The sequence below is a fragment of the Chroicocephalus ridibundus genome, chromosome 5, assembly GCF_963924245.1.
Source record: "Chroicocephalus ridibundus chromosome 5, bChrRid1.1, whole genome shotgun sequence".
In the NCBI taxonomy this organism is placed as follows: Eukaryota; Metazoa; Chordata; class Aves; order Charadriiformes; family Laridae; genus Chroicocephalus; species Chroicocephalus ridibundus.
The window spans coordinates 43,643,029-43,656,464 of record NC_086288.1 but is presented as its reverse complement, the minus strand read 5'-3'; the positions used below and the strand labels follow the sequence as shown (position 1 = coordinate 43,656,464).

The following is a 13,436-nucleotide window of genomic DNA, read 5'->3' as shown; positions in this document are numbered from 1 at the left end:
GACTTTGCTTGGCTGTTGTCCATTTCCTTGTGTTAGAGGGAGGATGGAAGTTAATGGTGCTGGTTCTGCATTGGAGGGAGGGTTGTAGGTGAATAGGAGAGCTCAAAAGGGAAGATACAGAGTTTGTTTAAATATAAGTTTAGAGACAACATTTAAGATGCTGTTTTCGTTGCTGCCTGTCACTGGTTTTTTTTTGTTTGTTTGTTTGTTTTTTATGCTAGAGTTTGGCTAAAAAAAAAGTGTTTTAGTCATTGGGCCATTATGTCTTAGGTTAGCCATCTCCAAAGGAAACTTTGGCTAGAGTTTGTAAGTAATTCTGAGACTTCCCTACCCCGCTCCTGCCATTGATAGATGCCTCTGTAAACGCCGACAGTATTTTCCTTTGAATGGAAATGCATTTATTTGGCACCCGTAATTACTGGTTGGTGTGTGGGTTGGTTTTTTTTAATTATTTTTTTTAAATTTATACTTGAATGAAAACACAATTTGCCTAATCTTATTTTCTTATTGTATGGGAATTATCTTTGAGTTAGGTGTTTGTTAGAGCAGGGGTGCCTGGTTGAGTTTCATGAGGGACCCTGCAAAGAGGCTGTGCAGCACTAGATGGCACTCTGTCTCCAACTTTCATGTTTTACCAGCAAAATTCTGCTAAGCTGTGAGGATGCTAGTGGTGGCATTCATATAATTTTAGGAAGTTATATCTCTTTTTCACCTTTAGCACCAACCAGCTTCTAGCTTGAAATAAAGAAGGTGATATGGTCACCTTTGAAGACTTCTACTTTTTGTGACTGTGTTATTTTACATTAAGTTTTAAATAGGCTTATAAATATTTGGCATTTTTGTTTGCCAATGAGACTGATTTACTGAAACTGTTTAATTGAAATTGCCAGGGCAGATTTTAAAGCATGATAATTAAATAGATTTCCTTCATCTTTGTTCCTGTCTTAGTATTTTTTGTATTCTTTGAGACCTTTGTGGATTGCAGAGGTGGGATTCTCCAAAGTGACTTGTGAACACAGATCACACTGGAGGATCACATCAGGCAGAAAGATGTAACCTGTCCAGTTGGATTCATCTACTTCTGGTTCTTTCTGAAGTGTTGCTTGTCCCTGCTGCGATTAGTAAATTTTTTTTTTTAATTCTTATAGCTTGTTACAGCTTTGTCATTCCCCATCTTTTATCTGTAATTTTTGCATGGAGCCCAGTGTATAATTAATTTAGCCTTTCTTTCTGACACTGTACAAGCTCAGACCCCATAATGCTCACTATGTACTTAGTTTTTTTTGGACCGGGAGAGAATTCAGGTTTAGGAATTAGCACTGCTCCTCAAAATACTAAAACTTCACAAAGACAAGTCTGAGGTTGTGATTTCCACACTCTGTAGAAATTATCTATGTTTATTTAAAAAAAAACAAGAAAACAACACCCTAAAAATCCCATATCACTTCAGGGTGTGACACAATCCCTCTCCTAGAGTAACATTTGCTTATTTTGCAGTCATGATCTATTGCTTCTGCACAGTGTCTCTTTCTGCAGATGAGAGAGTCGCCTTCTAGGCTGCTTTACAAAGTGGTTGGAAATAATCATCATTACCAGACAGCGTGCGTGGGTAATGGACAGAACAAAAAGTGTTTTAACGTGGCAGTTCAAGCTTCTCTTCCAAGTTGGGAGGAATTTAAGAAAATATGAAGAATAGACTTTTTTTTTTAACTTCCACCCTTACATTTAACACTAGTATTTTTGTCTGGTTGTACCAAAGATTACTCATTACCTGCAGCTTGCATGGTGTACACTACCCAAACTGATAGGGACGCCTCCATCCAAGATAGTCTTCAGCTGTGTTAACCTTTCAGCAACAGGGCTAACTGTGTTGGCAAAGTTGGGGGTGGGAAGGGAAACAGATTTTGTCAGCTGTAGAAGTGATAGTTTTCCATTGTAGCTTTTACCCTTGAAGGCCAAAGAACATCCAGAAAATTGCCCAAGAGGAGTGCTCACCATTACAGCATATGATAGCAGATAGAACTCAGCCATCTCTGATCACTAAGAGCATGAAGACTTTGTTTGAGATCATTCAGTGCTGGGTCGGCTGCATTGCAGTCTCTGAGGGAACATCAAGCTGGTGTTTGACAGGTGGAAAAAGAAGGGCTGGAACAGAAAGATTTTTCAAACCTGAGTTTGGTGCCTAGTGTATACAAATAAAAAGCAGAACTATCCCTTTATCACAGGAGGGTTTTTTTTAAAGCTCATCTTTTGGATATTTCTTGTAAGTAATGACAGTAACAGATATAGGAATCTTGACCAATGTTGACATCATCTTTTTAGGTCTGTCTATGATGGAGAAGAACACGGTCGTTTCATGGAAAAACTAGAAGCACGAATCAGAAACCATGATCGTGAGATTGAGAAAATGTGCAACTTCCATTACCAGGGCTTTGTGGACTCCATCACGGAGCTGCTGAAAGTTAGAGGAGAAGCTCAAAAACTGAAGGTAAGAGGAAGCCGTCTAGACGTGGTCCTGGGCATCTAGTTCTAGGTGTCTCTGCTTGAGCAGGGGGCTTGGACCAGATTACCTCAGGTTGGACCTTCAAACCTCAACAGCTCTGGGATTCTGTGAAACCACGTGAATGTTTCCTTTTCTTTTGTCTAGAGCATCTCTGCTCTAGACAAAAATAAAAAAACTTAAAAAATAAAAAAATATATAAATATATAAAATAACAATATATAAAAATAAAAAAATTAAAACATATATATCTTCATTCTTCCTGGAGCAACAGGTTAGTCATTTGAAGTTTGACAGTTATTTGGGTAAACTGGAACAGTGTGGTATGTTAAAAGCACTAGAAAGTTTAAAGCTAAGTCTGTTTTGCATTAGGAGACGTGCTTTTCCTGATATACCAATTTCTTAGGCAAAAATAAGCTCTACGGTCACAAGTACGTCTGCTGTAGCAGCACCTGTCCTAGTGCCTCATCTGGTATTGAATTCTCATTACAGGTAGTGTTGTGTCTGAGACAAATCACCAAAAGGTCTGATGCAGATCTGACTCTACAGTCATGAGGTGTCTGCCCAATGTTGGCAAGTGAAATGTTAATATTTATAAAGCAAATGAACATCAGAGCATTGTCAGGGGTTCAGGTGTAAGCAGGAGCTGTAGTGAAAAATAATTACTAATTTCACTAAATATTGAAAGACTGTGTAAACAAACGCACAGCTTGATTCTTTTTCAGTAGCATCTCCAGTTTTAATTGGCTTAACTATAGAAGGTAAAATGGTTAGAGCTGGGAATGTAGAAAGTAAAACGGTTAGAGCTAGGAATGGTCTTTCCGAATATTGTGGCCTGTGCAGAAAAAAAAAAAGCTGTGCAGAAAGATGAGAGAAAGGTGGGATTTACCTATTTCTTGAAAAACTGTGTTTAGTAGTATGTGGAAAAAGCCATTAGTAGGATCAGAATGTGGGTAAATGGTGGGAAGGAAACTAGGCAGGTTTCTGTGGAGAAAAAAGACCTAGAGGTTGGAGGTGTTCCTATGTGTTGGAGGCCAGGCAGGCTTGTAGTTGAAGATTGGCTACTGTGCCTTAAAATACAAGTATTGCACAATTTGGAGCGTATTTAAAAAAAAAAAAAAAGCACAGCAATAACTTAATTGGTGTCAGAGGTCAGAGAACCTTCCTTATTTTCCTACACAATTTAGAACAGAGATAGGGGAGACTGCTGTGCCATCCCTTGCTGCAGCAGCAAGATGCGACCTTGATTTGAAAACCAAAAGCGACCTCCCAGAACAGTCCCTTAGTGAATTGGTCTGAGTTGTGTGGCACCCAAAAAGGTGTAGACTGTCTCCAGAGACCAGTGCAGCACATCTTCTGGCTGAGTGGAGTCGGACCTGTTGAGAAGGATCTTTCTCTGGGGGTCAAGGAGTGTGGGAGACTGTTCAATGGGCATTTAGAAAAGATGAAGTTATAAATAAGGGGGGAAAAAATATCTCAGAAAAGCAAGTTTTCTGGAAAAGAAGGAAGAACTCTAGATTTAGTGTGCTGACTACTGCTTTTCATTTATTTATTCATTTGAAGCTACCTCTCCTCTGGCGTTTCCTGGCACGCTTCTAGCTTTACAGAGGGTCTCCATGCTACAAACGGACACATGCTTACAGGAACACCTTCATGTGGGGGTGTCCTGACACCAGAAGCACCCATATTACTACAATGGCATTTTTCATGGCAAGGAGTCATCCAGCAGTTGATTGCAGGATGAGGCCATTGGAAATACCATGAAAGAAGTATTTTTTTATTTTTTTTTTAAGCTATTGTTTCTAGCCAAGAATTCCACATTGTTTGTTTGCAAATGCTTGTTGCTGTTTCCCATTCTACAAACAGCTACTTTGTTGGTGGCGCACTGTGAAGTCCATCTCTGTACCCTCAGGATCTCTCTTGATTTCCATTACTATGTGATCTATAAAACAGCACATGGGAAAAATATACACAGAAACTTATTTGAGAAATACTGAGCCCTCTTTGTAAGGGTTTCCCTGGGGAATCATCCGTGGGTCCAGTGGTGAGAGTGGTTTTGTTCCAGCTATTCATTCTCTATTTGGTCTTGGTCTTTTTCTCAATAGTGCTGGTCTTTGAACATACGTGCAACCAGCAATAAAATAAATGCCCTCCGTCTTGCATCGCTAGTATGTATCTTCACTCGTGTGCTTCTAGCCTTGGGGTATTTTGTATAATATCATGCTTGAAGAAATATCAGCGTTCATTATTTTAATAGTGCACATGGTAAGTATGAGCTTGGATGCATTATCTTCCCCCATTTGTGTGTAACACAGCTGCCCTCTTCCCCCTCTACTGTAATGCTGTATTTTCAGTTTCCCCAAGTCAATTTAAAACCCGATCAGGGCCGTGTGGCTAAACTTTTTGTACTGCTTTTGTGCGCTGTGAAATGCTAGCACTGAACTGGGAACTTCATCTTCTCAATTAGAAGAGCAGCTCTGCAATAAATTTCTGCACTAGGCAATGTTGTGTTGTTTTCAAGAGATGCTGGGTCACTGATGAATTATCTATGTATGGATAAAAAAGTAAGTTAATTAAAAATCCATGGGATACGTTTTAAAAGAGGTGTCTCCTTAATTTGGATGATATTTAAACCATAAGACTTTTTTTAAACCAAAACTTTTTTTGCATTTGCTTATTTTTTTTAAACTATATAGCTTCACCATGGCAATTCTCTTTACTCTTAATTTTTTATAGGGTTTCCAAGGAAAGTCTTGTTGCTTTAGCTTTTTTTTTTGTGTGTGTTGCACATCTTCAACATTTTCGTGTCTTGTACTGCACAAATGTTTTTCCTCATTAGGAAGTGAACAGTGTGGTGTTGAGCTGTTATCAAACCTATGAACGCACAGTACTGTTGGGTCTTGGAAACCATGTACCAGTCGGGCTGTCCCATCTCATAAAGGTTCCAGTGGAAATTAAAAGGTCAAAGATAGATGGTTAGGATAATAGGTCAAAGATAGATCATTAGGATGGTTCAACTTGGAAAACACAACTTGAGGTGCAAAGGGAAAAGGATCACAGAGTCCCAGGGCTGCTGGCAACCTCAGGAAGTCACCTAGTCTATCTTTTTTTCTCTTAAGCAAGAAGTTCTTCAGCTGTGTCATTCCTATAATTTTTTATCTAACCTTTCTAATGTTAGCCCCTCCCCCAGATACTGCTGTCCTTCCTTCTCTAGGAAACTCAGGCTACATAGTTGAAAAGTCTTTTTTAGGTCTACTACTTCTTGACCTGTCAAGCACAAAAGAGAGATTATTCCTTCTTGATTTTGCAGTAGTTCTAGAAGTTGGAGGTTGTAGGAGTGCTCTTCTCTGGTCTTGTCCTCTGTATGATGGGTAGCCCCAATCCATCCTACAGGGTCGTGCTTTCTAGGCATCTCACCATTTTTACTTTCCTACTCTGAAGTCCTTCCAATTGGCATGGTTTGGCGTGGGTTTTTTTTGGTGATAAGTGTGGTTTCTAAGCTGAGGAAGGCAATCAGTCACCAGTGAAATGCTGTAGAAGGGTTATTTCAGGTGTGTTATAGGATTTTGTTCATGCATACTCATGTGATGCTTGCCTTCTTGGTAAAAGCATAGCATTGGCTGTTCTTCAGTTTGTACTGTGATCAGTCACTGGGTCCATTTTTGAAGAGCTACTGTTGAATCATTTGTTGTCCTCTTTTATGTGGCTGGTTATCTCTGCCCAAGTTTAGCACTTCACACTTGCCACTATTGAATGGCAATTAATAAAAAGGCTTTTCTCTGAAAAGCCATCTGCAATTCTAATCTCTTCCAACATGTGCCATTCTGCTCTGTACAGTCATAAGATCTGTGAAGTTATGAGTGTGTGTGTGGGGGCGAACATGAATAGGAAGCATTTTTTTTTATTGCTTACTGCATTCAGGTGAAGGCAGATCTACTAAAACTGAGAAGCTTAGAGTGAAGGGAAGCTCACCTTCACCTGTGTGAAACCAAGCGGGGAATCTCGCGGCCCCGGGATGCAGCAGTGACCTAAAAGTGCAACGATCGTACAGTGGATTCCCACAGGAGTTAGATAAATGGAGGGAGAATGACTGTAGTGGTGGATAATGAACCTGGTCTTTGGGTGCACCCTCCAGATTGGGAAGTTCATAAATTGCCAACTTTAAGGATTGTTTCACAGTCACCCTCCCTTTCTTAAGGAGGGTGAAAATCAGCGGTAGGTGGGTGTTGGACAGAGGGATGGAATCAGCCCTGCTGTGCAGGGTCACAATGGTGTACTTCAGGTCCATTCCCAGGATTCCTCTCCAGTGCCCTTTGCTCCTCTCTCTCATCACTCTGACGCTCTCTAAATTACAGCAGAGTGATGTTTAAAAACCCCCAAACCAAAGCCCTGCTCCATACCACATGTTCCATATATAGATGAATGAACTAACAACTTGAGCATCTCGTAAGCCCCTTGTGTGATCCCATTGTCTCGTTCTTCACATGTGCCCACCTGTTGTCTGTCCCCCCTTGCTGTGCATCTGTCTTAGATTATAAAATCTCTTCGTCTGAAAAGCTTCAATGTGTCTACAGAGAGTCTATATAAATAATCATCTATTTTTTTCAATGTGTGGATGTAGACCTTAAGAACAAAACAAAACACAACCCTCCACCCCCTGAAAACTCGTAGTGTGCAAGGACAGAATATACTCTTACTTTTTGCTTTAGCTGGGATTGATATGTAATTTTAACAGAAGACTAGTACAGCCTTGGCATTATTTTTAGGAGCAGTTTTAAATTACCCTACATGGATTCCTTTTTCCTGGTGGGATTTTCAGGATATAAGCAAATAAAATAATCTTTGGAAGAGATGCTGTGCTCCTGCTCGTAAAATCTCAATACATCATAAAGGAAATGAGCAGTTTTTGCACGGGGCAAGCAGCCAGGAGAGCTGAAGCTACTGCAGAAGGGGGAGCAATATGATGCAGATGCTATAGAGAAATTGTGTGTGAGGAGATCATGGGATGACTCCTCTTCTTACATCACGGTAAGTTTCAAAACCAGCACGGCCAGTGTTAAAATAAAAGGAAGCCTGCGAGGCTGGATGTCTCTGCTCGTTGAAGCAACACCAGCCTCTTGGTGTGAGACCTCTCGTTGAAATTTGGACCAGTCTGGGAAATCATTGTTGCCCAGTATCTTTCAATAGTCTGCAGGAAACAAATTGGATCCTGAATCAATTTTTTATATATTAATACAGAACTCCCCTCCTATCTGAACTGGGAGCCTCACGGTGTGTTCAAAAAGGAGAAAGATGGCTGCTACCTTCTGAAGCCACTGTGAAGCTTGTCCTGCTTTGCTCTGTTATTGCTGCTGCTCTGTGCACCATCCACATTCTGTTGGATAATTGGAAAACATCAACGAGTGATGTTCCTTAAGTAGTGATAAATTCATTAAAAATTCAGCTTGTTTCTGTAATTGTTGAAAAGCATCAGGAAACAAAGATCTTAAGTTGGTTTGTGTGATCTTAGGCTCCTGAATATACTTTGAGAGCTCCGTGTCACAACTCATGCTTTTGTCCAAGCTCTGTTACTGATTTTGCCTGTAGAATGAACAGAACTCCTGAAAACACACAGGAATTAGTTCATAAAATTTGATGATGCCGGCTGAAGTCCAGAAGCAGCTTCCACTGCATAGTAAGACTGTAAAACTAGAAACCTCTGAGACATCTTACAGAGATGAAGCTGGAAATGAATATTTACAGCTTTAGTAGCTGTGAAAAGAGTATTCTATGGGAAAATAAAAATAATTTTATGGCATGTTAGTCTCAGACTGACATGAAGCACCTGAACTCTGAGCAGTCCTTCTCTGATGGTATTTACCTTTATAATTGGCTGCTTTTGCTAAAGACCTGAAGCTGGGCATGTTTACTTGAAACTTTGCGTAATTTTCTTCAGCTATCCCAGCTGGTCTGTAGAAGATGGTATCTGTATTTATAAGCCTTGTCCTGTCTGAACTTGAATGAGTATACAGGAGAATTCCCAAGGTCGTCTTTCTACTTGTTGTCTAAATAATGTGTAAGCTGCTTATTTTCTATCCCGACGAGTCTAAAGTTTAGCTTTGTTCTCATGTGTGTTTTTACTGAGTTGAACTAAAGCCTAGAGCCGTAAAGGGCTGAGATCTTGCTATCCAGGGAACTGCCAAGTTTGCAAAGTTGGAAATTTTTGAACTGTGAGCCCCAGGTTGATAGGATAATACAGAAAGATGGTTTAGTAAAGAAAATACATGCCTTTTTTATACCAGCTAGGAGGAGAATGGTATGGGGAGTGGGAGATGCATCTGAAGATCTAAAAGAAAATATTTGAACCTTATAGGTAAAGCCCACATTGAAGACTTCTTTTCTTGCTGTGATATTAATGAGTTAAAACCTAATTGTAATCTATTTTGTGTTGGGGATGGAATGTTTAATTCTATGAGGCTTATGTCCTACCTCTACCGCTCACATAAAATAGCTTTAAGATGAGAATGCATGTGAGCATCTACTACAAAATTTGATCCATTAGAACTGTAGCTTTTTGAGGCTGCCATGCAACAGTATTAAATCCTGCTGCCTTTTACTTTTCTCTAGTAACAGGGGAAGAAAATCCTTTTGTGGCATCTTTGGTATTTGCTGTGTGGCTGTTGGTGGGCGTCCTGTGTGCCAGAATAGCAATGGCTATTAAATCAGCTAATAAACTGTTTTATGCCATGCAAGAGAAGGTTGTGTGAAAAGTGATGGTGTTTATGTATGATTTCTTTTTTTTGTGAAAAACATTGTCCTGATTTACATGTAGACATGCTTTGTCTTTTTTTCCCCAATGTCCCTGCAGAATCAAGTGACGGACACCAACAGAAAGCTGCAGAATGAAGGAAAGGAAGTAAGTGCCACATTCATTCATTATTTTTTTTTTGCTTTTCCATTATTTGACTGTGCTAGCTAGTGGCAAATTACATGGAGCATCAATAACTGTCCAGCATTAACTAATAGCATACATGTCATTGGTATCAAAGTGTGTATTGATTCTTTTTCCTGTATTTTGCTTTTCTTCATGAAAGATGAGTTGTGTGAGAGTGTTGGGAAGTGATTTTTCTTTTTTACTGCTTGTGGATTGAAAGCTAGTGGAAGGCAAAGCCTGGGAAGCAGGATGGACTTGAAGCAACAATAATCAGGTTGTGGGCTTGCTCCTGCAGTCCTGAGTGGTGTGAACGGGATAGTTCATAACAGTACTGCATCCAAAGCAGTGTGTCCAGCAGGTTGAAGGAGGTGATTCTGCCCCTCTGCTCTGCACTGAGACCCCACCTGGAGTACTGCATCCAGCTCTGGAGCCCTCAGTACAGGAAAGATGTGGACCTGTTGGAGCCTGTTGAGAGGAGGCCATGAAGATGGTCAGAGAGTTGGAACCACCTCTGTTATGAGGAAAGGCTGGTAGAGTTGGGGTTGTTCAGCCTGGAGAAGAAAAGGCTCTGGGGAGACCTTGTTGCAGCCTTTCAGTGTTTAAAGGGGGCTTGTAAGACAGATGGAGAGAGACTTCTTGTTAGGGCCTGCAGTGACAGGACAAAGAGCAATGGTTTTAAATTGAAAGAGGGTAGGTTTAGACTAGACATAAGGAAGATATTTTTTTATTGTGGGGGTGGTCTAGTGGAAAGCATCCCTGCCCATGGCAGGCTGGTTGAACTAGATGATCTTTGACAATCCCTTCTAACCCAAACCATTCTATGATTCTATGAATATGAGCTGGAGTCTGGCTCCCACCTCACAGTGCAGTACAGCAGCAATTAAAGTCAGGATGGTTTTTGAGCTGCATGGGTAGAGGCATCAAGGCATGGAGAAAAGGAAGTGATTGAGCATGTCTTGTATATGATGTGCCTCTAACCACATTCATTCTTCTGTCCCTTCATCATAAGGGAGCATTAACAGACTGGGAGAACTTCAGAGATGAGTATGTGTGAAGGCACTGGTGTTTGTTTTTTCAAGTGCCTAAGATGAAGATGTATGAGAACTCCCAGGGACAGTCCTCCTCACATTGCTTTGCCCATATTCCATATAAATCTATTCTTTGCAGCGTTTCTATTTTCCTTTTTACTGCCCTCCCAGACTTCATTTTGCTGAAAGTACATGCAGGCATTGCTATTTCAGTCAGCTGCACTGTGTTTGAAAAACAAAGAAGAAAAATCCGCATGTTGGACTGCATCAGACCAATTATTCTAATAAAGATTAAAGATAAAAATGCCCTTTGGGGAGGAGGTGATGCAGCTTCCCTCCTGAATCAAATAAACATACCTCTGTGTTCTCCTGAACAGAGGATTCACCTCCAAGAGTAGAATAGTCTGGGATTTCAAAAGGACTTTGCAAACTCAGTGTGGCACTGTGGAGATAAGCTGGTACTCTAGAGGACAAATCCACGACCTGGCCTTTTGGAAAAAAAGAAACCAAAGAGTTTTCTTTAATATGCGATGACCGATCTTTGTTTTGCCCTTGTGCAGATGCACAGGTTTTTCTGCTGGAGACTGGGCATTTAAAAATCCTTGTTAGTTTGTGATGGTAAGAATCCCCCTGGGAGCAAGCGGCCACATCCTGTCTTTGAGAAGAACTAGAAAAGAGTAGCTTGGAGAGGGAGTAGGGAAGAGATGAATAAAATGGGAAGGGGAAATAATTTTTGGAATTCACAGGACGTGCTACAAGGCTGGTATTTTGATGGCTTTGGTTTTGCTGCTTGCTTATTTGAAATAGGCTAGGGAATGCTTCTGTTACTCGATTAAACAACCTGAAGCTGCCTGTCCTCCCTACTTCAGCAATGCTCTTCAGTGCTCGGTGAGCTCTCCGGTTATCAGAGTAGGCTTTGTTGCCAGCCTACTGTTTGGATGGTCATGACAAGTGTAAAGCAGTTTATATCCTCTCTGCTCTGTTTACTGTTCTTAGTGAAACTTTTTTTTTCCTTTCCAAAGTTGATAATAGCAATGGAAGAGCTGAAGCAATGCCGATTACAACAGAGAAATATTTCAGCGACGGTTGATAAGCTAACACTGTGTCTTCCTGGTGAGGAATCTGAAATTGCTCTTTATTTGTATAGCTGTTTATTTTAATTAGCATCTCTTTGCTTTGTGCTTGTGTCTCAATGCTTTTGTTTTTTCCTTCTCTTTCTAGTCCTGGAGATGTACAGCAAACTACGAGAGCAAATGAAATCTAAAAGGTAAATTTTGTATAGATTGATGTTTATATTGGAAGAGTTGAAAAGCACCCTTTTGGTGCCAGATAAATTAGAGGTTCTCAAAACTTGAGACTTCAAAATCAGCCTTTCCAAGTTAATTTATCTGATTTCTGGCTGGTATCTTCACAGTCCTGCTCAGCCTCCTGCAGTGCAGCCTGGAACCAGGATTGCAGCAGGCTCTTAATTTTGTTTTGTGTTAGGCTTTTTAATTTAGGAGTATGTTCACTTTTTTTTTTCCATGGAAGCTCACTGTTACGATGTATGCAATCAATGCATGACTTGGTACTTATGTGTTATTAACTACGTTTCATTCTATGAATATCATAATATAAAAACTGATACAATTTGGTGAGGAGGCATACGGCTTATTTTGCGGTGGAAATAATTGTTAGTGAGCTGAGCTACAAGGACTTTGTCTCAGAAATCATGAGCTGTAAATCTAGGATTTTTCCCACCCTGCATCTGTTGTGATGCTGAAGGATTAAACCACCATGGTCCGGGACATCTGCATGGCTGGGATCCTGGGGGACAGTTTGTTTAAGCAGCATGGGACTTTGGAGGCACATTGTAGCCTTGGGGGTGGCAAATTGGGCAAAGAGCAGCTGCAGGAAGGAGGTCAGCTGAAAACATGGCAGTCTCCAGCTGAATGCCATGCAGGGAGCCCAATCAGATCCGATGCCTGTTTTGTGCCTGCCATCCATCATAGAAACAATACAGAAGAAACCAGATGTTTTGAACAAGGCGATAACTAATTGGATGGGCGTATTTTTACACTTACTCTCCTGCCTCTGCTCATCTCTGTGGTCCTTGGACACAAGAGCCTTGGGTAAATAGATAAATGTTACTCCTGAAAGTTGGGCTGGCCGGAGGAGTTATAAAGAGTTTATTTAGCTGTTCACAAAGCTTGCTCCCTCTTTCTCAGGATGGCTCAGTACAGAATAGGGCAGCGTATAGTTTGTCCAACTGTTTTTAGTCTGTTTATAGGAACAGCAAGGGGCTTATCCGTTGACAGATGTGGGGCAGGGAGCTGGAGCTGATCAATGCTGTGAACTTTTGAAGGGAATCCACATGCCGCTTGATTCCCTTGCTCTGGATAGTGTTTCCAGGGTCTGCTTCTAAGAATTGCATCTTCTTTTCCGTCCCCCCCGCCCCGTGGATTGGTTCATTTTGAAACAAACAGAAGTTGAAAGCCACATTTAAGGAAAATCTGAACACTTAAGGGTGGTTTTTTTGTTGTTCTTTCTTTGTCTGGATTTGATGGCTTCATTCACCAAACGCAACACAAGATATTTAATCTTTTTATGTCCGCACCCGGTCTCACTTATGTATCATTTCATGATAGCCATCAAGGGGGTTTGTTACTAGCAGGAGTCTTGGGTTTTGGGTACACAGTCTTAGAGTTACCGGTTTTGCATTCAGGATGAATAAACGCAACTCCCCCAAGGTAGGCAAAGGAGTTATGTGCTGTTTGCTGTGTGATGTTTATAAACCGAATGCAGGCATTTATCAAATGCAGAAATTGTGGCCATTAACTGGAGCTGCAGATGGGGACTGAGGCATGGTCGGAACCCAGAGGAGTGAGTGCAACCAGCAGAGAGAAGAGATGGAGAGAAACGTTTTGTCTGCTGTTGTCTAGAATTTAAGGAAAGGACAGAAAGAGCTTTTTTCCAACAGCTGGGACATATGTGGCTACTTGTTGGAAAGTGATGA

General features: G+C 40.8%; 1 protein-coding gene across 4 annotated transcripts in view; it reads left to right on the top strand.

Moving 5' to 3' along the window:
• EXOC6B (exocyst complex component 6B) overlaps positions 1-13,436 on the top strand; it is a 313,881-nt gene that overhangs the window by 52,298 nt on the left and 248,147 nt on the right. For all 4 annotated transcript variants that reach the window (XM_063337243.1, XM_063337242.1, XM_063337241.1 and 1 more), the window contains exons 2-5: positions 2,323-2,488; positions 9,348-9,395; positions 11,464-11,554; positions 11,663-11,708. In XM_063337243.1, coding sequence (XP_063193313.1) covers positions 2,323-2,488; positions 9,348-9,395; positions 11,464-11,554; positions 11,663-11,708 — 351 coding nt within the window. The remainder of the gene's footprint in view (positions 1-2,322; positions 2,489-9,347; positions 9,396-11,463; positions 11,555-11,662; positions 11,709-13,436) is intronic.